This window comes from Lycium barbarum, chromosome 11 (genome assembly GCF_019175385.1).
Source record: "Lycium barbarum isolate Lr01 chromosome 11, ASM1917538v2, whole genome shotgun sequence".
Classification (NCBI taxonomy): Eukaryota; Viridiplantae; Streptophyta; class Magnoliopsida; order Solanales; family Solanaceae; genus Lycium; species Lycium barbarum.
The window spans coordinates 10,793,891-10,819,069 of NC_083347.1; the positions used below are offsets into that span (position 1 = coordinate 10,793,891).

General features: G+C 35.2%; 1 protein-coding gene and 1 pseudogene across 1 annotated transcript; both read left to right on the top strand.

Moving 5' to 3' along the window:
• The first annotated feature begins 5,765 nt into the window (after positions 1-5,765).
• Positions 5,766-12,679, top strand: LOC132618275 (ubiquinone biosynthesis O-methyltransferase, mitochondrial). The gene is made up of 9 exons (XM_060333345.1): positions 5,766-6,046; positions 6,433-6,522; positions 7,322-7,400; positions 7,621-7,698; positions 8,418-8,466; positions 9,806-9,855; positions 11,301-11,450; positions 12,124-12,204; positions 12,308-12,679. Exons 1-9 carry the CDS (start codon positions 5,835-5,837, stop codon positions 12,431-12,433), a joined length of 915 nt encoding a protein of 304 aa, XP_060189328.1. The 5' UTR covers positions 5,766-5,834; the 3' UTR covers positions 12,434-12,679.
• Positions 12,680-14,986: 2,307 nt separating this feature from the next.
• LOC132619103 (citrate synthase 3, peroxisomal-like) lies at positions 14,987-23,951 on the top strand (annotated as a pseudogene).
• The last annotated feature ends 1,228 nt before the right edge of the window (positions 23,952-25,179 follow it).

Sequence of the window (25,179 nt, forward strand, 5' to 3'; positions counted from 1 at the left end):
TTTTTTATTTTTTTGTAGGTAGAGAACAAAAGCAAAATGCCGTGCTTTTCTCCAATTGGAGTGAGTGTAATGTTCACTCAATCACTTGTCACAACTCACAAGTGTACAAACAAATCTTCAATTGCTATATTCACGTTATCTATTGGACTGAGCCTTCACAAGTGTTGCAACAGTTTTACCACATTTTGTCTTTGGAAAAGGATTCTTTCTTGATAACTTAAATACACCAATTACTATTTTTCCTAAGGAATGCATATTGGCTGACGTAAATTTATAGCACCAACTATATATTAACACTATTTTGGTTCTTCAAATAGACTCATATAGAAAACAAACACAGTAATGTCACATCCACACGTGGGCAAAACAGTCCTTGAATAGTGCAAGTATTTTTGCAGACTAGCAATGCCCCCTGGCCACTTCTTCCCTGCGGATTCCTTTAATTTCCTGGCCTAGCCGTTAGATCAGAAGACAAATGTTTAACACTTAATCAACGGCTGGGAATCTCTCTTTGCATAGCGCAAAAGAAAAAAGATTGATATATATATGTACTCCCTCCGTTTCCATTTATATGAACCTTTTTTGAGTATGAGAGTCAAATTTTATAACTTTAATCTTCAATTTTGACATAAATTTTTCAAGTTTGTAAAAATAAAATTTATATATTTAGAAATTACATAAAAAGTACTATAAGTTATGATAATTTATAATTTAAATAATTTTAAAAAAGTATAAGTATAAAGAATCACCTCGTAGAATCCTCAAATAGTAATATATTCACATAAATTGAAACAAAAGGAGTATAGTTTAATCTCAAGCTGGTAGCCAAATTTCTTTTACAGTTTTACATAGCCCAATTTTCGGGGCAATATTTTACAGAACAAATGTTTCTACGGGTGTTCTTTTATACACAACTTCGACTACGTGGAGCACTGGTGCTTAACCAAAAAGATAAGTGCGTTAACCTTGTAAACTTTTTATCCAAATCCTTATTTAATGCCACGTGTCCAAATATAGTTTATTCTTTTAGTTTTTTACTAGTTAATTGACCTGCGCTTTGCGCGTACAAAATTATGAGGTAGCAGAGTTATGCCGACATCTATTCGAAGAACAATAATAGTAAAGTCAAGATCGAGAAAGTAAGTCAGAGCAAACTCAATATATTCTCTACAACTCTATATATAATGTACAAAAGCACATCATGAATGTGAATATTCTCCTGAAAAATATACTGCAGGGTATACTCCTCACAGTTCGACACCGAACCCAATAATACATTTACTTCCTAACTGTCACGCCCCAAAATTCACCCTAGACGTGATCGGCATCCGACGTGATGAACAACATCGGAAGAACCTAACGACACAATAATAACACTTGAACCCGCCAGGTTCAACATTCGCCTCCAACAGTTTATAAAATAATGGTAAACAAATCATGCATATAAGAATTAAATCAGCGGAAGTCTTTAGTTATCTATACTTGTCAAACATAACAACGTGCCCAAGAGTTAATCAATAACTCAATAACTACCCACAAATGTATACTAGGGAGCTTCTAAGATAAGAGAATAATAGTCTGACTCATCGGGACGCAGCCCGGACAACTAATGTAATAAATAAGTAAATCAATAGGGTGTCCCACGAATGAATGTGTGGGCTCACCAAATTAGCTGCAACAGCAAGTCCTTCCTAAACGCCTGGAGTATCAAGAACCTGCTCTTCTCCGTTACCTAACATACCATAAAAAACAACAATGGTATGCCTGAGTACTTCGTACTCAGTGAGTGCCTCGGGGACAATGAGTAATAAGAAAATAGAGTACATAATACATAAAGAAATTAGTCTTACCAGTCAGGTGAGAGCGATGTAAGAATAGTTATTCAGTTTATGTATCTCAATAATAAGTATCAAAATCCATTTATAAAGCCTCTTGTCAAGTTACAACTTCAAATATGCCTTTTTAATCAATTAAGATAGTCATCAACAATTCCATAAGAGAATAAGAATGTCACACATGTCGATACAGGCCCAAGAATCAAGCATATCGCGCATAGCGCACCCCACCGGAACATATAATCCTTGGTGGCTATCCTTCCTCTTGAATAGCTAGGCATAAATCACACCGGACTATGTAGTACGCGGTGACTATCCTTCCTCCCGAATAGCTAGGCATAAATCACACCCCGGGTAGCGAACCCAGCGGTGACCACTCTTCCTCCCGAATGGCTAGGCAATGACACACTAGGATCCATAGTGGCTACCCTTCCTCCCGAGTAGCTAGGCCAAACATCACAACAAAGTTCATAGCATAGAAGCCGATTCACAAATTGTCTCAAAGTAGTCACACCATCAATAACATTAACGTTCATTATGCATATCGAAAGAATAAGTCATTTCAATCAATGTTTTGAAAATGTACAACTTCTTTAGAAAGATTTCCATGTCCCAATTCACTAATGAGAATGTCATTACCAACTCTTAACTAGCATTACTAAGCATCTCTCATAGAGGAAAGCATTCATAATATCTTATACATATATAGAGTTTGTTACAATCTAGGTTTAATGTGGGTTTGTCCCCTCACACACATTAACCACCATTTAGACATGAATTAGAGTTCAAGAAACATGAAAAGATTGCTTTTCCTTTCATTCATTAAGGAATCTTGAATAAAATTTATACTTCCAACAATAGTTTCAAAAAGTGATTTTCATTCAAAATAAGTTTTTAAAAGAGAGACATAGCTTAATTTGTTAAACAAGGTTTAAAAAATCACTTTTCTAATGAAGAACACCCAAACCCTAGCTGAATCACTTTGGGAAGAATTATGTTGCAAACCCTAGGTTTTGGTCACAAGAATCATGTTAAGAATCATGGGTTTGATGTTAGAATGAATTAGTAATGTTAAGGATGTCCTTACCTTGATTTGAAGACTTGGAGGAATGATTTTTGTCCTTAGGGTTGTTTAGAAAGTGGAGGAATAAACAAAACAAGTGTCTTATTTATATTTTTCTAGTGAAAACGGGCCAAAGGACGCCCCCGAAGGACGGACCATCCTTCGTGTTACGGACCGTTCTTTGGACCGTTCTTTAATGGAAATTTCCAGAGAGTTCTGGTGATTTTTGAGACGTTACGGTTCCATGTTACGGCCCGTAACACGTGTTACGGTCCGTAACGTCTCACCGTAACACAGGCCAAATTTCCAGTGAAGACAGGCTTCAGTAAAACGGGCATAAATTTTTGTACGCAACTTTTCTTGGGCTGGGCGACCTACCTTTGGAAAGCTATTTCAAAGATATACAACTTTTATCAAGGAAGTTTTTTCAAATTCACAACACATTTTCATGAAAATGCCCAGAAGACAGACCTATCAAAACTTAGGCGAATTTAAGAGGCCTTGAGAACTTTACTAGTTGGTTTGACTTTAAAACGACCATCTTTCACCCCAATCCATCAAGAATGGATTCATATAGATATAATATCATCTTAATACTATATTTTTACACATTCACACCTAGTTCAAGTTTATGGGGTGTTGTTGGAAATTATCCGAAAAATATGATATTTGCTTTCCTTATTCTGCTTCATCTTGTCCGTTTCATTTCTGCCGTTAGTGAAAGCCATCTTGGTATTAACATAAACCGAATAGGAAGAGGAATCTCTCACCGGAATAGAACAAAAATTATCACTTATAGGAGATAGCGCATTCAAAGGAGACGAAAGATGTCGACCAATTTCTTTTTCTCCTACAAGTGCCAAAAGTGCAGTTATCAGTTGAACCATTACGATTCTCTGTTTAAGAAATGGGAAACTGAAAAAGTGACCCGTTTTATGTTAATTTTCTCTTTGATTTGAGTGAAGTTGTGGAATTTAGGGGCCATTTGAAATGTCACTCTTAGACGAAGAGTTGTGAGTGGTTAAAGGAGATGAGGAAAGAAATCAAATCCAAGGAGGTGTTTTTTGGATGAACACTGTCTCACATGGAATACAAAATATGGCTAAGAAGAAAAAGGAGTAATATTAAGGGAAATTGAATAGTCACGATTGGCATCCGGAAATGCATCTTTTCTTAAATGAGGCGATTGTTGGTTTTTAAGCATATTACTTTAATATTTAAAAATAGAGAAAACCCCAAAAAATTGAGGAAAAAGATAAATGAGAATACTTGGTTGTGAGGCTGCCACGTAAGCGTGCCTAAGTCCCAGCTTTATATAGATATATAGATTTTTTTATTTGGTCTCCAAATCCCTCATTTTCCCAGCCTCCTCTCTTCTCTTCACGTTAATCCTGAACACGATCGCAAAGTCAAAGTTAGTCACTAAAGAATATCGAATGCGACATGATAAAACAAAATCAAGAAATGAGAAAATAATATATAAATAGATCTTTTAAAGTGCGGGGAAAACACCGCAGGTGCGAAGTATGGTACGCTTGACTTGGGGGAGCATATCACAGGGAGGAAAAGGAGCTCGGATGGTAAAAAAGCCAGGGAGGCTAGGTCATTTGACGTATATGTGATACTTTTTTAAATTAAAGCCTGCCAAAGTTTCTTAAACTTCAGAATTAAGGCAGCTAAACTTTATAAATTGAATCATTGAACATTTCAATATGAGAATTTTGTGTCCAACTCTAAGCAGCCTCTAACTAAATATGCATCTGATCATCTATGTTTTTATCAATTCCAACAACTAATAATAAAAAATAAGGTTTTTCAATGCCGATTGGGGTGGATTCTTCCCCTAGCTAACGAATGGATTTTGGTGGAATTGCCACATATGAAATTGAGCATAGTTTTGCAAACAAATAGCTCCGGCTACATTTTAAATAGGAATATCCCAAAAATAGCAATTTGTGCACTTCGCCCGACACAATTCGCAGAATTGCCCTTCTTTTGGGGTGGTCTTTAAATTTTGCCCCTTATATTTGTGGTCTTTAAGTTTTGCCCTTAGCTTGGATACTTGAGGTTCTGGGTTCGAACCCCTGCTCAGGCATAAAATAAAAAAATAATTTCGCAAGGCAGGGCTGGAGGGAGATTATGCTAGATCCGGCATAAAGTCCTTAAGGAAAAACTAAAGTTATGCCGGAGGGGGCATAACTTTTCCTCATGGCATAGTTTAGTTATGCCTTATGGGGCAAAACTTTTCCTTAAGGAACTATGTCTTATGAGGCAGACTTTTAATTAAGGCATAACCAAAAGTATGTCTCATAAGGCAGAACTTTTCCTTAAGGCAAACTTTTAGTTATGCTTTAAGGAAAAAGTTCCGCCTTATGGGGCATACTTTTAGTTATATTTTTTGGGGCACACTTTTAGTTAAGGTATAACTAAAAGTATGCCTTATAAGGCGGAACTTTTCCTTAAGACACAATTAAAAGTTTGCCTTAAAAAGTAAAAAAAAATAATATATATATATATATATATATATATATATATATATATATATATATAGATATATATATATATATGTCTCAAGGCAAAGTTTGCCCCCTCCGGCATAACTTTAGTTTTTCCTTAAGGATTGTATGCCGGATCCGGCATACATTCCCCCTGCCCTGCCTTGCGAAATTATTTTTTATTTTATTCCTGAGCGGGAGTTCGAACCCAGAACCTCAGGTATCCAAGCGAAGGACAAAACTTAAAGAACACAAATATGAGGGGCAAAATTTAAAGATCACCCCAAAAGAAGGGCAATCCGTGCAAAAACATGGACATATACACTTCACAGCCCATAGAAAACAGTTTTGGGCCCAATTTCACGACGGTTCCACCTAGCAGTGCAACACAAAAACAGTTGTCTCTTATAGCTTCCACGTTTCACCATTTTTTCTTGAGGCATGGCTTCAAAGCTCGTTATGAACCGACTGAGATCCCTCTACGGAATCTCTCATCTCAGAGACAATTTCCCATTTTGTAATCAAGTAAAATGGCGTTCTTATTCTCAGCCAATTCCTACAAATCCTCCATCACCTAATACGTCTACAAATACAACTACAACTTCTCTCAATGAATTTGAACTTGCCAAATTCTCAGCCATTTCTGAAACCTGGTATTTTTATTTCAAAACTTTCCGCAATTTTTTTTATTTTTTTTTCCGCATTGTATTTATGTAGTAGCACAGTTCGAATATCGAGAGTCAAATATTTAAATTTTGATCATGAATTCGAACATACAAGTCTCGTAATTTTATTTTTTTATATATATATTTGGAAGTTACGTAAGAAGTATAAGTCATGATAATTAACAATTTAAAATATTTAAAAGTCATATGAAAAAAATAAGGCTCAAGAAAAACTGTTTTGACTCTTGGAATCCGAAAGGTGTCACATAAATTGGGACGGAGAGACGGAGAGAGTAGTAGTTAGTTCTGGAATTGGAATTATTGAATATTTTTCATTCAACTTGCTTTCTTTTGATACGGATGTGCAAATTCAGGTGGGATGCAGAAGGACCCTTTAAGCCATTACATCTGATGAATCCTACAAGACTTGCTTTCATTAGGTCCACTCTTTGTCGGCATTTCAGGTCATTTTCACCAATTCAAGAATGTCATGTCTGAAAAGATTACATTTTATACAAAGAGTTTTCTCCTATTTCAATTACTACTTGTTTCCGTGCCCTATTTTTAGGACCAATGTTTGATACGTTCAGACCTCTCTATAACAGCATCCGCATATAGCATCACCTCTCTATAATAGTCTAAGTTTTTTCAGAACCGATTTTTTATGTTATATTTTACTACTCTATAATAGCATTTTACCTATAATAGCAAAAACCAACTTTATAACAGTACGCTATTTGTTAAATTAATCCCCATATAACAACTATCTTTTTTTTTTTTTTTTGGTAATACAATAATTAACCATCTTTATAAAAATAGAATATCTATGATTACCAATAATAAGTGTAGAGATTTGATCAAATATTTTATCCTTTAATACACTATTTATGGCAGAGAATATCATATGAATAAATATATTTTCATCATTAAAAGATCTTTCTAGTGTGATTAAGCTTAGAATTTGGCGATTTGAAATGAAAAATTAAATTTTATGCATCTTTTTTGCCTATAATAGCTAAATATTATTTAAATGTCAATGTTGTTATAGGTGTATAACAACCGTTCTCTATAACAACCAAACAATTCCGGGCCAATGATGCTGTTATAGAGAGGTTTGACTGTATTGTTGAAGTTGGAGGAATATGTGACTTGTGTTAAAGAAGGGTTTAGCTAGATTTGTTGTTCATATCCTTCTTCTTGCAACCTATACTTATCTTTGCTTTTCCTGTATCTTTGGAGGCTAAAACTTTTTCATTGTATCAGAAAGGATCCTAATTGCACTAGACCTTTTGAAGGACTGAAGTTCGTTGACGTTGGTTGTGGAGGCGGAATTTTATCTGAGGTATACATTCTTCAAGCTTAATACTCATTGGAGTTCACTTTACCTTTGCATGGGCTGATTACTTTTCTTCCGTGATTACCATTATTAGTCTACTATTTTTATATGTACTGTTATTAGCCTAGTTGAGACTTTGAAAATGGCTGTCGCTCAATGAAGTGAATGTTTATATTAAGCATGCTGCAAGATATACACACGCATCTCATTTTTACTCTTTATTCAGCCTTTGGCTCGAATGGGAGCAACGGTCACGGGAGTTGATGCTGTAGACAAAAATATTAAGATTGCGCGCCTTCATGCGGTATGTTTTACTTAAATGTTTCCATGATGCTCCATTAAACTGCTGGTTTTACTCCTGTCTGGTTATTGTAGAGTTTCTTTAAGGATCTTTGACCTTAGATATCATAAGTATGACATTAAAAATTTACAAGTCTTATATTGATTCTGAGTTTATTGTGTTTCCTTACCTTGAGGAACAATTACCATTTTGCTCCGTCAAAAAATAGTTTGTTTGAAGGTCACAGAGCTTGGGAGATTGGTTTGAAATTTAGAAAGGTTTTGAGCTGATCACTTGAATGTTTATTGCCGAATTAGGGGTACTCAATATTGACAACAAGTGCAAGAAAAAATCCAACATAGATTATTATTTCTAAAACCACAGGATATGTCCTGTCATGCGATGTTTATTCATCTCGGTTGAAATCCTACTTAGAGGTCCACTAGAGATAAAAACTGTTGAAGAAACAAGATCTTTCTTTTAATCCTTCTAGGCAATTCGAAATTAAAGAAATGGTTAAAGGTTAGTATTTTGAAGTTATATATTCTCACTCTTCTTCCAGTACGTTTTGGTAAATTCGGCTGTGTAGAGAATGATGTAGATAATATACGATATAGTTATTGAATGGTGTTAATTCTGCCTATAATCTTTGGTCTCTTCATGCCATGCCTGTACAGATATTACAGTCAAACCGATACCCATGCTATATAGTGGATGCTCATGGTTACTAATATTTCTTTCAGGATTTGGATCCACAGACTTCTGCAATTGAATACTGTTGCACAACAGCTGGTACATGCCCTACTTTTCTGATGAGAATTAAGTCCAAATATTGTTGACTTTTATGTCCATGTTAATTTTTTTATCACGATATACAATGATGGGACATCACCTAAAAAGGAACAGATCCATGAGCAGGTTTAGCTGCCAGAACTTGTTGGTGCCTTCTTTAGTGAAGAATAGGAAAATGAGTCTGCATAATAACATCAGTTATTGTTATGAACCATGTCAATGATAAAAACTGCTTTTATCATGATCAGCTTGTCAATTGAAAATGAGTTTTTGGAATCTTAGCGGAGCCTCACTTTCTTTCCTAAATACTTGAAGTAAAGGCCGACCAAATTGTCGTATGTCATTGCCTTCACCATTTGCAAATTTTGTGTGGTAGTTCAAATTTAAGCTGCAATAGTGTGAAATTATTGCCGTTTTTCTGTGTGAACCATAACAGATACTCCTAGGGTAGTTCATAGTCCCTCCTTCCTTATGGAGAATTGGAGATTATGGGCAGGTGGGTAATTGGCCAAGATTGCGTACTAATTATTTGCAGCTTCATAATAATTCAGCATTATAGTTGTTAAAAACCTTTATGTTTTCATTCAACTGCGTGGTTGGTTATTTCCTCCTCGCAATGATTTCACCTTCAGTATATGAATGAAGAGAAGAAAACTCAATTGTGTGTCATATGCTTGTTTACTGTAGACATTTGTCTATTTCTCTTCATGAATGCTTTCTTCAGTATAATGGAAACAATCACTAAATTTATCAAGTAAGAATATGAAATTAGTAAAAATCATAAAGCAGCAGAACGACTTCAATTGAAGACATATTGTGTGTTCAATGATTGGCACTGTATTTGGACTTGCATCATTTGTGAGCTTCTGGTGAAAGAAAAGATGCGTGCTTTGAATTTTTTGTGGTGAACTTAATTGCTTATGTGTCTGTGCTTTGAATTCTCAAATGTTTTTCATTGTAGTTATGTTTGCTTTCCTGAAGAAAAATAACGACATCAATCTCATTTTATAGTAGCAAAAGGAATTGACTTTGCCAGGATGACTCTGCCTAATTAAGTTCCAGACCAGCTACTTAAAATGTTCAAGGAAATCATGAATCAAGCTCAAGTGTTGTAGTTGTATGACGATTAGTCTATGTCACAAGGACAGGGAATCATTAATGATTTGATGCCTTGTTTATGTTGCTAGTTTTTGACTATGTTGTATAACAACCTTAGCTATTGACATATCTGTTGAAATTGAAGAGTAAGATTTCACTTATTTTATTTAAAATTACTATTTTTAGTTGAATCTCAAAGATTATTCTTCAAAGAATGACCCTAATGAATGCTATGTCACAGAAAGCCTGGTTGAAGAACAGAGACAATTTGATGCTGTGCTTGCGCTAGAGGTATGACTTAATAAGTAATAGGCTAACTTTGTTCTAAGATTTATTAACATGTACAGTACAATCCAACTGTCATAATAAATTGTACTTCCATCATTTGTACCTTTTGCTTTGGAAGCTTTTCATTATTTATTTGGAGTTTACATAGTACATAGTGTAAAGGCTTGGTCGTTTAAGCAGTTTTACTCTTTTATGGCTTTGTTGCACTTGCTAGTCTAATAATTGGCACCCAAGGGTGTGGCCTAGCGGTCAATGGAGTGGGTGAAAACCTTGGAGAGCAAGTGTCAAATCCTAATAAAGACAAAAATACTAGCTGATTTCTTTCTATTCGCTGAAGCCTTGGTGGGCAGAGTTATCCGGTATCTTAGGTGGTGAAAGGTAGCAGGTACCTAGTTGAATAGTCTAGGTTCGCGCAAGCTAGTTTGAACACCACCTTTAAGAAAAATCTAATAATTTGAGGCTTTTAGAGCTCACACAGGTCTGTCAGACAGGGACAGATACTGACACATATGGAAGGGTGTATGTGATTTGATACTCATACTATATTTAAGTAAATAGTATCTAATATCGATCTAACAGGTCTGTGATAAATATTTGTATAGGAGCTTCAAGCCCGAGTTATCAGAGCAACCATCGGAAGAAGGAAAAGTCAAGCCAAACAGGAAGCGACACAATCCTGATTAAAAAAAATTAAAAAAAATTGCATCCACATCAACATATTAAACTAAAAGGAAAGTAAGAGTACATTTATTTTTTTTGAGGGGGGGGGAGGTGGTAGGGGAGGTGAGGGAAGTTGGGGTGGGAAGAAATATATGGGCTTAGTGTAAAGGTGCTTGCAACTCCTTGATTTTTTTTTTTTAATTTTTCAAATCGTTTACATGATCTTTATTCTGCATTTTGTAGGTTGGTTGGTTATATTGATTTTATTTAAGCTGATGAACAAGCATATACTGGAGTTTCATAAAATAACCTCTTAATTGGTTGAGCATGAATAATATGTGACAAAGCAATGAATGTAATGTATCTGTGCGATGAATTCTGAATGCTGAAGTGAAAATGTAAAACTGGGTCATATTGAAGGAGGGTGGGAAGAGAATATTTAAACCTAGTTTTAAAGGTGCTTGTAAGTCCCTGTTTTGCTGTTAAAAATTCATCTGCGTTATCTTTTGTTCTGCTTTCTTACAGTTGGGTTGGTTCTTATTTAAGTAGATGAACAAGCATATACTGGAGCAGTTTAGAAGTAAGCTATTAATTGATTTTGTGTGAATAATATGCTGCGAAGTGCGAACCAATGGATGTAATGTACATGAGCTAGGAATTCTGACTGGTGAAGTGAAAGTGTAACAACTGGGGCAATATCGAAGGATTCTAACCTCCCCTCTTTAGAGGACCCAAACTCCGACCTAATCTCTTCTAGTATGTGTATCTAACTCTACCTATTTTTGTAGGTGATTGAGCATGTAGCAGATCCTGCTGGATTCTGCAAATCGCTATCAGCATTGACCATTCCTGGTGGTGCTACAGTGATATCAACAATTAATCGTTCAATGAGAGCATATGCAACAGCAATTGTTGCAGCAGAGTATCTCCTACATTGGGTATGTTTATTTAGTTGATCATACTAAATTCTATTGGTCATTTTTGGTTTATGTCTGCACTCATGTGGATTGATTTCCTTGCAAAACTTAAATGGTCCCAACATGTCCCATTGGTATGTAAATATGATATTTTTGCATGTGAGATTTGCCAGTGCACTTTGAATATATTGAGGCAGGTATAGGAAAGGTGTTTTGAATAGTTCTCAATGTATTCTTCTTTTACCTTACATTGAACTTCCGGTTTATGTGGAGCATTTTAATGTTCTTGATTTATCATTAGTGTAAATGGTAACAAGTCTGTTTAGCATGTTATGTCCTGGATTTAAAATGATTATGCTTCAAAGTATTCCAATTACATTCGGGGACGGATTTGCTCTATTTGCTAGGATTCATCTCACTGATATATAATATCATTATGTGTGCATGACAGTTACAATTTTAAATGGAAAATTTCTGTTGATTATTCATAAGAAAGGAACCATAGTTTTTCCCTGTCAACCCTGCTTCCCATGTATGTGTGTGTCTGTCTACTTGTATTTGTTTTTGGAGAGTTAAAAGAAAGGGAGGGAGGTTTGAGTTCATCTACCACTCGAAGAAGCTACCGGTTTGTATGATGTGCAAATTGCTTCTGGCTTATCCAAACATGTTCTAATGTTATAACTGGACTTCACAGCTTCCCAAAGGGACACATCAATGGTCAAGCTTTCTAACACCGGAGGAACTAGTCCTTATTCTTCAGCGTGCTTCTATATCTGTAAGTGGGTTACATGCCTTTATGCTTTTTCAGCTATATCATAATCAGGCCAATATCTCTCTGTTTGTGCCATTTGAAATGGTAATCTTTCTGCATTTTATAGGTGCAAGAGATGGCTGGATTTGTATACAACCCTTTGACGGGTCGCTGGTCCTTGTCTGATGACATCAGTGTTAATTTCATCGCTTTCGGAATGAAACCACCCAATAGGGATGAACCTCTAGATTAAGTCGGAATAAAGTTGTGAATCTTATTCTGCTCTGATAACTTTAATCCATCTTGTAATTGTATGTAATCTCTTTCTTCAGTTTATTTGCACCGGTCAATGCAATGTCCATCGGCGCTCACATTTTCTGTTTCCCTTAAGAGGGATTGAGCTGGTCCATTTTTCTTTTCTAATAGTTTGAATTACATCAAGTTATAGGCAAATTTCAGAATTGGAATATTGTAGGGAGACTGAAAGTCTGTCCACAAATTTTACTTTTGTTCTTTTATTTTTTTGGAGGTGAAGTTTTTTCTTGTTCTTATGATTTCCAGAGCTACTTGAGTTTCTTCTGATCCAATATAAGGATTTAGACCAAGCTCTGATACAAAATCTCGATACAATTTTTCTAAACCAATTTATCACCGGCACCGGAAGACACCATTCTATACTAGTATACTGAATAACATGAGCAAATCAAGTTTAATTCAAATGAGTATTGTTGGAAAAGTTTGGAATCATTGGCCAGGATGAAGCTTAGTAGTTCACACTTCAGAAAATTACTTTCAATTTCGTACATATAAGTCGAAAACTGATAGTTTAAATCTTACACATATATATTTGAAGTTTAACCTTGACTAGCCTAGCAATTAACACATACTATATACTGAAAGTTTAGCCTTAGAAAATTAAACTTATGACGCATATGTCGGCAGTTTCTTTGCACAACAATATGGCAAAATTTCAGATAGAATTTGCAATTTGAAGCTGATTTTTGCTACTTGTATTTAAACTAGATAGTTACTACCCGCGCTATGCACGTGCCCAATGTCTTTTTTTGGTCTGTACGTTTTATCATGCTATTGTGATGGACTTTTTATTGCATTATTCGTTTAATTTGGAAAAACTTTATAGATAAAATAGCATAAAGCATAGAGATTTTTTCTTAAGTGAAAGAACTATTTCAAACATAAGAAATTGTCACTATTTATCTTTACAAACCGTGTTATTTATAATTATGTATACAAAAATTATTAAAGCAAATTTCAGATTTGTTAATCTAACCAATTCATTTTTTTGCATCTACTGATACTAAAAGTGATTTGCTTTTCCCTCAAAATATTAGAAGTGATGCAAATTTGAGTTGTTTTTACATTGGATAACACATTTTTACTCAATTTATATTTTCAACTATTTTAATTATTGTCCTCAATTTAGATACAATTACTTTATCAATATGTTGTTTAAAATATCCAGAACACTATCCTAATTGGTCTAGAGAAATTAAGTAACCCGTGTGAAATTTTAAAATAGTGCACCACAAATAGAAAAATGAATTTACAAAAATCTCAGGCATAGTTTAGCTTATATGGCCAATAACAGGTTGCTAATCTTATGTTGTTTGTAAAAAGATAGAGTTTTGGGTTAAAATTGTCCCTTATCTATGAGAGTAGGTTCATTTTGGTCCCTTAAATATTACCCTGAGCATATTTGATCCCTTATTTATGGAAATAGGTTCATTTTGGTCCCTCAAATATAACACTAAGCATATTTAATCCCTTAACTATGCTAAAGTGGGGCACTTTTGGTTCCCGGTGCTAAACCCATGTGACACTCACGTGACTCGTAAAAGGCTAAACCCATCAGACAAAATGCAAAGCATAGTAATGTCATTTCTCTAAAAAATGCAACTCATATAAGATATTAGCAAAGCAACTCATAATATTTAGATCATATGATTAGTATCAACTCTTAAACGGTAATATGGCAGCACACATGGAATCGTTCCACTTATTTTGGAAGCATGTGAATATAAAGTTTTTTTTGTTAAATATTAAAAAAATCAATTTTTTTTTAACAACTGTTATAAATCTTAATTGGGGGAACCGCTCCAATTTTTTTCGGAAGCATGTGAATGCAAATCTCAATATATTAGATAAAGTTTCTGCCTGTTTTAAAGAATCAGCTTCTTGTTCTTCTTCTAGCCAATTGAAGCTTTCTATAGAGAGGCTAGGGTTTTTTCCGGTGAAGTGTTTCTTCATATGAAGTTGGGAAGAAAAGCGAATGAGTTTAGTATTTTTGTCCGTCGGATTTAGCCTCTTAAAAGTCACGTGAGTGTCACATGGGTTTAGCACCGTTACTTTTTAAATGGATTCTATTACGGGAACTAAAAGTGCCTCACTTTAGCATAGTTAAGGGATTAAATATGCTTAGCGTTATATTTGAAGGACAAAAATGAACTTACTCCCATAGATAAGAGATCAAATATGCTCAGGATAATATTTGAGGTATCAAAATAAATGTACTCCCATATATAAGGGATAATTTTAACCCAAAACTCTAAAAAGATAGGGGTGAATTTTCACCGGGGCCCATATGAATGTTGGATTTCAAAGTCATGCAAATAGACGTGTAAAATATAGGGAAGAAAGTGGTTAAGCTTATAGTAAAAAAAAATTGTGGGTCTCTATGCAGTTGCGCCAAATAATACCGAACTGCTGAATGAAAATGAAACGTCAACTAATGGATATACTGGGGATGCTAAATACACGTGCTCAGAATATGAACGTCCACATCACAACATCTCTGAATTCGTTAACTCCATTTTGGAAGTGAAAGAGTCTTTACATATTTTTTTTTCTTCCCTCAAGGGCCTTGCATATAAACAAGAGATACAATACAAAGTTCATTTGCATGATCACATATAACTGAATCACAGGAAATTGAGTAACAACAATAATAATGGAGCTTGGTAAGAATTGTTCAGCAGTTGCTGGTAGTCGATTATCAGTAATCTCAGCACCACCTCATCCTCTTCCTCCGCTGTTCTAGAAACTTCCGCTGTTTCCGCTGACGTGTCGCCGCCGCCTAATGTAAAAGGCGTCTTGACAATCATAGATGAGAGAACCGGTAAGAAATACCAGGTTCCGGTTACCAAACAAGGCACTATCAAAGCCACCGACTTTAAGAAAGTAAGATTCTTAGTTTCTCCGAATTTTAGGCTTTTCTGTTTTGATTATTTTGCTCTACATCAGACTTCTATTCTGGCAATTCTATGTTCAGTCGATTCATGGAAGTATTAAGCCTGTCAACCGGGGCGGTTGAACCGGTAACCGGTTGTAACCGGCTAAACCGGTCCCGGACCCGGATTCCCGGTTGACGGAATTGGAACCGGTGGACCGGTTAACCGGCCGAATACTTTTTTTTTTTTTTTTTTTTTTAATTTCAGCCAAAACTAGTCGTTGCCCAACGGACCAATTCGCAGAAATGGCGTTAGCAACGGCCAAAGTCTGATTTTTTGACCCCCCACCACCCCCAAACCCCCAAACTTTTATTTTTAACACTTTAACCCGTCCCCCACTCCTATATAAATTTCTCTCCATTTTATTTTCATCCACACCAATTCTCTCTACACTTTCTCTGAATTTCTCTCGATTTATAGCTATTTTGCAACAACTAGGCACTTTAAAATTACAATTTCTCTAAATTATACACTATAAAGTTTCCTTCAAGTTTCAATTTTATATTTTGCAATTATACAAACAAAGTGTTGGCGGAGTTGGAGATTTTGTAACAATCCGAAGTAGCTTCAAAGCTTTGGTGGATTTGTAATTTTAGCCGCCTTCAATTCAACGTTCGTATTGTCGGAATTTATTCTGAAAATTTGGTACCTTCGTTCCAACTCTATCTTTAATTTTCGCAATTTAATTTTCGGAATTTAATTCTTGCAATTTATTTTCTTGCGATTTAATTTCTTGCTATTTAATTATGAAGAGACGGGGCTTCTTTGGTGGTAGTAGTAGTTCACCTAGTGGGAGGGGAAATAGGGGAAGGGGAAATATGGATGAAACATTTGTGGGTGAAACACCTAATACAGGTTATGACATTAGTGAAAATAATCCAATTTTAGATAGCGAAGTAATGGAACACCGATTTGGCCCAACCTTTCATCAAGTTGATGATTATGATGAAACACAATCACCGGAATATCCGATAGGAGATACACAAGCACAACAATCACAAACACAAGATGCACCGCCAAAACCCACTACCGGAAAAACTTTTAGTTACAACAAGAAGAAAGACCGTGTAGAGATAGCTAAAATGGTAGCTTATGATGCTTTATCATTTTCCTTTCCTTCGGGGCTGGATTTTGTTACTTATATGCAACGTAGTTATAATCCGATATTTGAGGGTATTCCTAGAATTACTTGTAGAGCGGATATTATTGATTTATATAAAAAATATAGATTTTATTTGCGCCATGTACTTAATTGTTTAAATTGTAATGTTTCCCTTACCGCCGATCTTGGTCTTAGTGTTAATAAGTTAGATTTTTTTGCTATTACATGTCATTGGATAGATGATAGTTGGGTGATGCAAAAAAGAATTATAGCTTATATATATGATGAAGGGAAGGGTCGTCATGACGGTAAATTTTTAGCGAAGGGAATACTAACTACTATGAACTTTTTTAACATTTACAAAAAAACACTTTGTATTGCTTTAGATAATGCTTCTAACTGCACATCGGCGGTTGGCCTTATAAAAAAGGAATTAAACCCTCCACTAGAAAATATTTTCCATGTGAGATGTATTTGTGACATTTTAAACTTGATTGTTAAAGATGTTCTTAAGTTATTTGATGATTCTATTCAAAAGGTTAGAGATGCGGTTGTTTTTCTTTTTTGTAATGCCAATAGGGCTAAAATTAGAGATTTTAAGATTCAATGTGTGAGTGTTGGTCTTACACCTAAGAAAATTCAAGTTGAAGTTGATACTAGGTGGAACTACACTTACATTATGTTGCTACAAGCATATGAATATAGGGTTCCCATACAAAATACTCACAACAATCACAATGAGGAGATGAGTGAGTGGTTAAGTAATTCCGATTGGGAAGATGTTGTGGAATGTTTAACACTTTTAGAAATTTTTTATAATGCTACTCTTGCTTTTTCTAGACAATTCTATCCCGCGGTTACCGGAATTTTAGCATACTTAGCCGAAATAACTAGAGTTTTATATGAGTATAGGGAAAAACCGGGTTATCAAGCGGCTATTCATAGTATGAGGGAAACATTTAAGAAGTATTATTTTCCCATCCCAACTTTATTTATATTGGGTTCTATTCTAAATCCTTGTCTTAAAACTTGTTTTACCGTTGAGATGGTTAGACAAATTTATCATTTTTTAGATATTACTATCGAGCAAAAATCTTTATTTGAGGCCGAGAAAGCGGGAGATGTTGAGCTTAAAAAAGTTTTTACACATTATTCTAAGTTGGAAGAAAATGCTACACCCGTTGCTCCACGCCCTACTACTTCTACTTCTCAAACTAAAAAACATGGCATGTCTGGTTTAGGAATTTGGAGTAAAATAGCTTCTCCTTCTAGTAATAGCGCAAACTTTGATGAACTTCACTTTTATTTGACGCAACCAACGGTGGAAATGAGCGACGAAGTGGACGTCTTAGCATGGTGGAAGAAATACAAGGCGAGTTATCCGGTACTTGCAAGAATGGCTCGGGATATCCTTAATGTTCAAATATCAACCGTGGCCTCGGAAAGTGCATTTAGCCAAGGAAGAGAACAAATTGGAGACCATAGACACTCCTTGTCCAGATTTAGCTTGCAAGTACTAGTTTGCATTCGCGATTGGATTAGATCGGAACGGCGCAACCAAAGGCTAGCGGCGGTGGAAGGCGAAGAGGAAGAGATTGAAGTTTTAATAGCAAGTGAAGAAGACCAAATTGAAGACATGGAAGATATCCCAATGGATGAATATGATATGGCGGAAGTTACCGAAATGGTTGCAACAATGTGATTTTATTCTTGTACTACTTAGTTGCAACTCTTGTATTATTTGCAAGTAAACAAAAATTACAATTTGCAAATAAATGTTATCCATTAATGAATAAAATATATGGTTCATTGAGCTTTCTTTTATTTACTTGTGTTCATATTATTACAAGTATTCAAGTTAATATTACTTATATTAAGTTAGGAACATACCTACAATATACTTAGAATATACTTATAATATACAGCTACTTAAATTATAAAATAGAAAGTTATAACTATATATATTTATAAATATACAATCTTGAATTTTATAATACTAATGAGTTATTAGTAAATATAAATTTAAGTTATAATACATATAACTTAAACATATATACCTACAATATACTCAGAATATACTTATAATATACATATACTTAAGTTATAAAATAGAAATTAATATACTTAGAAAAAAAAGAATCTTGAATTTTATAATAGTGATAAGTTGTTAGTAAATATATAAACTTAAAATTATAATACATATAACTTAAACATATATATATATATATATATATATATACTTAAGTTAAAAATATACTTGAAAATAAAAAGTATACAATCTATATTACATATACTACACTAATAATATACAATCTTGAGTTTCTTAATACTTATAACCATATATATATATACACAAACTAATGAACTATAGTGTTAATTTATGTGTAAAATCCGGATTTAAGCAAAAAAATTTTAAAAAAAAATATATTTTTACACAATTTAATAATTTAATTAAAAAAAATAAAAAAAATAATATAGCCGTTGAACCCAACCGGCTAACCGGTTTTTTGAAATAAAACCGGGCCGGTTATGGGTTGTAAAAACCCAACCGGCTAACCGGCCCCGGTTAACCGGTAACCGTTGGCCATAGACGGTTTTTTACCCAGCAACCGGCCGGTTGGGCAAACCGGTGCCGGTTTTGGGCCGGTTCAACCCGTTTGACAAGTTTGCCTTCTATTTACTTTTACGTGTTGTGTTTCGCCTCTCGAGAATCAATTTTTGACTAATCTTCGGAGCTAAATTGCATTAGATTAATTCAATATTCTAAAGTCAAGAATTTAGATGTTTAAAAACTATACGAAAAATACTATAAGTCGTAATTCTCCTTAATGTGATGAAAAAATACATCTTAAAATATTGGTTAAAGTCTTATGTAGTTTGACTCTCGAGAAGCAAAACATAACATAACAGGTAAAAGTGAACTGAGGGTGATATCACAGTTCTTCTCTTCTCTGAGTCTTTTAAGTTTTATGTTTCATCCAAATGATATATGGTAAGTCTCATTAACATATGGGATTTGAAATTTTGAAAATAAGATATGTTACCAGCTACAGCAGATGAAAATGACCTGATTGTGTAAAAATTATTTACAGTGACCGTGTATATTATTTAAAACTCTCTCTTTTTATCTGAACTGAACTTGGAACAAGTTATGCCAAGCCAACATAAGTGGACTTGCTAGTTGCTACTTATTCACTCTCGTCCTTGAAAATTCGAATTTCTAAAGGGGCTATAAATCTGTAACATACAGTTATTCTATTTGGTTTTACAGGAATGATATGACTCATATATAGGTTGCAATTTTAAGACAAGGAATTTCACTACCAATGCGTGTGGTTCTCTTATTCTGTGAAATTGTGTATTGTTATACGAGGATCATACGTTTCCTCTATTTTCCTTATGTTTTATTGAAAATGTTTATGATATCTGATATAGTTGTTAATTTGTTATATAGATAACTACTGGACACAATGACAAGGGTCTAAAGCTTTATGATCCAGGCTATCTCAACACAGCACCTGTTCATTCATCAGTATGTTACATAGATGGTGATGCAGGGATTCTCAGGTATCGAGGTTACCCAATTGAAGAGTTGGCTGAGCGAAGTTCCTTCTTAGAAGTGGCTTATCTTTTGAGTAAGTGTTACTAATGGAGTTTACATGCATTTATAACAATCTTAAGCCTCACTTCTATGCAAAATCAGATATCTTGAACTCCTTTTTGTAAATTTCAGTCATTGTCCTTGTTAGATTTAAAAGGGTCTGTTGCTCCAAGGTTCTGCTTCATAAGCTGGTTTATATTTTATCAATCGCGTTACTTGAGTTATGCAGTGTACGGTAATTTACCATCTGAGAACCAATTAGCGGACTGGGAGTTTGCAGTTTCACAACATTCAGCAGTTCCTCAAGGAATCTTGGTGCGCTCATATCTTAATCTTTCAAGAAAGATTTAGTTATTTGTATGCTAGGATATTGATTTTGTCTCTCTCAAATGCTATCAATTATCTTAGTAGACCGGTGTTGCAACCTCTTTGGTGCATCTCCTTGGTGCATGGAACTTCTGAAACACCAAGGGCATGTGCCTGTTAGACATGTTTGGCTATTCACCATATGTGGTAGCTTGCTGGTCTCGGGCATCGCCGTCCCAAATGACTCAAGTGGCTAAAATAGATCTTCACTTAGAGTTTTGTTCATCTGAACTTAGCTCTAGAGAGCTTGCTATTTTGCTATATATGAAGCTGCAATGTTAACATTCAGTGCCTTCCCTTGAATAAAAGGAGAGCCCAGAGTGTTGGGGGAGGAAAAACTTAGTTTTACCAAATTGTCATATCACACTTCATCAGATTGTATTACGCCTCTGAGATATATCTTTGCCAGATGTTCAGATATGGTGATTTAAGATCACATTTCATGTAATTTCTAGCGATTGCGTAATCATTTTGATGTGAATAGTTGAGTTTAGAGTAGCTGAGACAACAGTGTGATCTTGTGTTTCAGGATATCATACAGTCAATGCCTCATGATGCTCACCCGATGGGTGTTCTTGTTAGTGCTATGAGTACTCTTTCGATCTTCCATCCTGATGCCAATCCAGCTCTTAGGGTAAGCAAAATTTCTAAGTTCTCAACTTTGTACCCTCCTTTTCCTCTTTGTTATGATGTTGTAGTTCGCTGGCACATTCTGCATATATGTATGTCGGGGGGCAAATTATTTGCTTGAGCAAAATCTGTTTTTGCTTTACATGTATTCATTGTGTTGGATGTTCTTGTTAGTGCTATACTTGCTCTTTCTATATTTCATCCTGATGCCAATCCAACTCTTAGGGTAAGCAAATTGAATTACTGCTGCAAATACTGGTTCATCATTAAGGGTGATGGAGAACAAATTGTCTGGTTCAGTACTTGCTCTAGTTTTGCTGCACAAGATGGACTTATCTTGAAGTAGAGTCTTATAGATAAATCCGGTTTTGCACTTCGTCTTCTTGGCGGCCATTGATAGCTAGACATCAAGCATTGTAATTACAACTTTTATCTTGAACATGTGTGTTCATGTTGATGCAGGGCCAAGATATATACGATTCTAAACAAGTGAGGGATAAACAAATAGTTCGCATCCTTGGAAAGGTTATTTCTGTTTTTTTTTTTTTCCTTTAAACTTTCTTGATTGCTTAAACTGCTGAATTCTTAAGTCATGAACTCATGTTCCTTTTAATGTGTATGCCTTGGCTGTTGTTTACATTTTTGCACTAATGCATCCTATTAACTGAATTTTGCAGGCACCTGTAATTGCTGCAGCTGCTTACTTGAGGATGGCTGGAAGGCCACCTGTTCTTCCATCCAACAACCTTTCTTATGCAGAGAACTTCTTGTACATGCTAGATTCATTGTATGTTCTATTACTTGAATTTCCTCTCTGATATCAAGATCTAGCTAGAAAGAAAATTTAACTCATGCCTAAATTGGATACAAGCAATTATTCTTCTTTCTTTACCCAGTGAAACAGTGCAACTGTACTGGTCCGTGACGTTCTTGTTTAGTGATGTAAGGTCTAGCTGGCAAGTTAACAATTTGTTCCATGAACATGCAGAGGTAATAGGTCTTACAAACCCAACCCTCGACTTGCTCGTGTACTGGACATTCTCTTCATTTTACATGCGGAGCATGAGATGAATTGCTCAACAGCAGCTGCTCGTCATCTTGCATCAAGGTAGATATTCTTGCACTATCAAAAAGCGTAAAGTTTTAGCCTACTGATACCCCAATATTTGTGCAGCGGTGTTGATGTTTACACAGCTATAGCTGGAGCTGTTGGCGCTTTGTATGGTCCCCTTCATGGCGGTGCAAATGAGGTAAACTTTGATGTCGTAAGATGTCTAAGTGAGCTTTCAAATAGAATGAGCTCTTCCCTCTCTCGCCAAACGCTTGCTGGCTGTAGCATTGTAGTTGACTATGCTGTTATAAAATGGTTTATAGGCTGTGCTCAAGATGCTCAGCGAGATTGGAAGTATTGACCATATTCCAGAGTTCATTGAAGGCGTGAAAAACAGGTGCGTCATTTTCCTGGTTGTCATCTTTAACATAAAGAAAATTGTCTATTCATATTTAATCGTTTCTACCTCTTTTTTGCTTTTGCTTTTCTAATTCCCCTCTAGGAAGCGTAAGATGTCTGGTTTTGGGCACCGTGTCTACAAAAATTATGATCCCAGAGCAAAAGTGATTAAGAATCTAGCACAAGAAGTATTTTCAATTGTTGGGCGGGATCCTTTAATTGAGGTGAGTTTTACTCGTCTTTGTGTGGATATCATGCTTTCAAAAGGTTCAATCCACTAGTTCATATATCTTCTCACCATTTTTAAGCAGCAGAAGTTGTAGTTATATGCTTAAGCTAGATAGATTCTATAATTTCAGCAGAGGAGCCTAAGGTAGCAACATTGGTGTTAACTGGTCACATGAACAGACTGACGTGATTCATGAATTTCATCTGTAGCTTAAAAAGAAGAACAAGTTTGAGAAACAACTTCTCCAAGTCTATTGCATGTCTTTTATGTGAGTAGAAGAGGTGATAGAGATAATTGTTTCTTCGAATGTACTAAAAGTTTCGTTTCAGGATAGAGATAATAGTTTTAGATGTGATAATATATATTTATGAGCTACAGAGAAAAGGTCTGAAGTAACCAGGCAATATGTCCGTATACTCTCAAATAGAAAGCACTTAAAAGTTTGCAAATTCTCTCAATGTTATCTTCAGGTTGCTGTTGCTCTTGAAAAAGCCGCACTCTCAGATGAAGTTGTACCCGAATGTTGATTTCTATTCTGGTTTAATTTACAGGTAAGCATAACTTTACATGAATCTTTACGTAACTAATTCTAAAATGATCTAGAATGTAATACTTTATTGTGTACCAGGGCAATAGGATTTCCCACGGAGTTCTTTCCTGTTTTATTCGCAATCCCTCGTATGGCTGGCTACTTGTCACATTGGCGCGAGTCCCTGGATGATGCTGATACCAAGATAATGAGACCAGCACCCATTTTGCCTTTGTAATTGTCCCAGTTATAGAATTCAATTTAGATGATATTAATTTTCTATTTCAGCTGTATACTGGTGTATGGTTGCGTCACTATATGCCCCTTAAAGATCGATCACCTTCAACGGAGACAGATAAGTTCGGTCAGGTATCAGTCTCCAATGCCACCAGGCGAAGGTTAGCTGGTTCAGGGGACTAGGCTTGTTCATACTTGGACATTACATCAGAATTTTGTAGAAAAATAAAACATCAAGCTCTTGTTTAGGTCTTCCGCACAGCGAGAGTTTGACTCTTTTTTCTTCTTAAAATTACATGTAATAATGCCTAGCTAGCTCACATAGTGAGCTCTCTCCCCGGCTCAATGGAAAGACACCCCGTCTACACTTTATCGAAAATCACGCCTTGTCTATTCCTCCAAATACCATTTGCCTTACCTTCCACAGGTGAGGTGGAGGGTTAAACCCTATAAGCAGGTGAGGCACTATGTTGTCGAACAAAAAGAAATTTGCTCTTCCATTTCTTGATCCTGCTTTGAGTGTGGGTTTAATTGAATGAATCTGTCAAGTCAAGGAAAACGTACGTAGCAGCTGTCCCTTTTCCCCTCTCCACCTTCCCCTATTTAATTAAAAAAATTTAAACAGTTCATTTACTTGCTGAGGAAACACACAATATGTATTAAGTGTAAACCGTTTCTATGGAATACAGTGATTTTGTATTGGAAATCCGGTTGCATCACAATAAGAAAAACAGAAGGATCAGTCTTTAAAGAGAACTTAAATTATAATACTAAAACACTTGAATTCTACTTAGTAGGAAGTATACTTTTGCACCCTGATGATATCATTATGTATATGTAAACTGTGGTTTTCCCCTATAAATACTTGTTTAATTTGTTAGGATGCGGCAATTAATTTTTTATCTTATTACAATTTTATACTGTTTATATTTATGCCGCCATGCTTCTATAATATACTAGACTAGATAAAAGAGAATAACAGTAATTCCCAAGAGGAAAAACTAAACTAACTTTAATTTGCAAGGTGAAAAAAAATTAAGCCAACACTTATCTTAGAATCAGAATTACATTCGACTTCCGCAGCAACAATGTAGAAAAACCAGCTTTACATTAATTCGATTGTTTAGTAAGACATAAATCAGTAACAGGAAGAACATGCGCATTGTAGATGGCTCTCTAGGTTAAGTTTTCCTCAAACACTGTTCTCTTATTTCCATCGCACGTAATTTTCTATGCAACGGTGGTCCATCAACAACTTTGTGGGTGCCCAGGCTATGAAAATAGCAACAATTTAAGTGGACAAGCTACCGTAATTGTATTAGAAGTGGTACCTAAAATCGATCCCAATTAGCATACAAAAATTTGCAGTACTATTCTTTTGCTGTCAAAATTTCAAGCACAAATCAAAATAGAACCACAATTAAATGAAGGCACTTCTAGACATAAACAAACTGGAAAAAGAAAGACAATCGAACACAAAACAACCGCAGAAACTTGCGAAACACGAGAGAATCGACATCAAAGCGAAAAAGGACCCAATAATTGCGCGCGGAGAAAATAGCGGTAAAAGATTGCTCACCTCAGATAAAGAAGAAGCTCAGTAATTG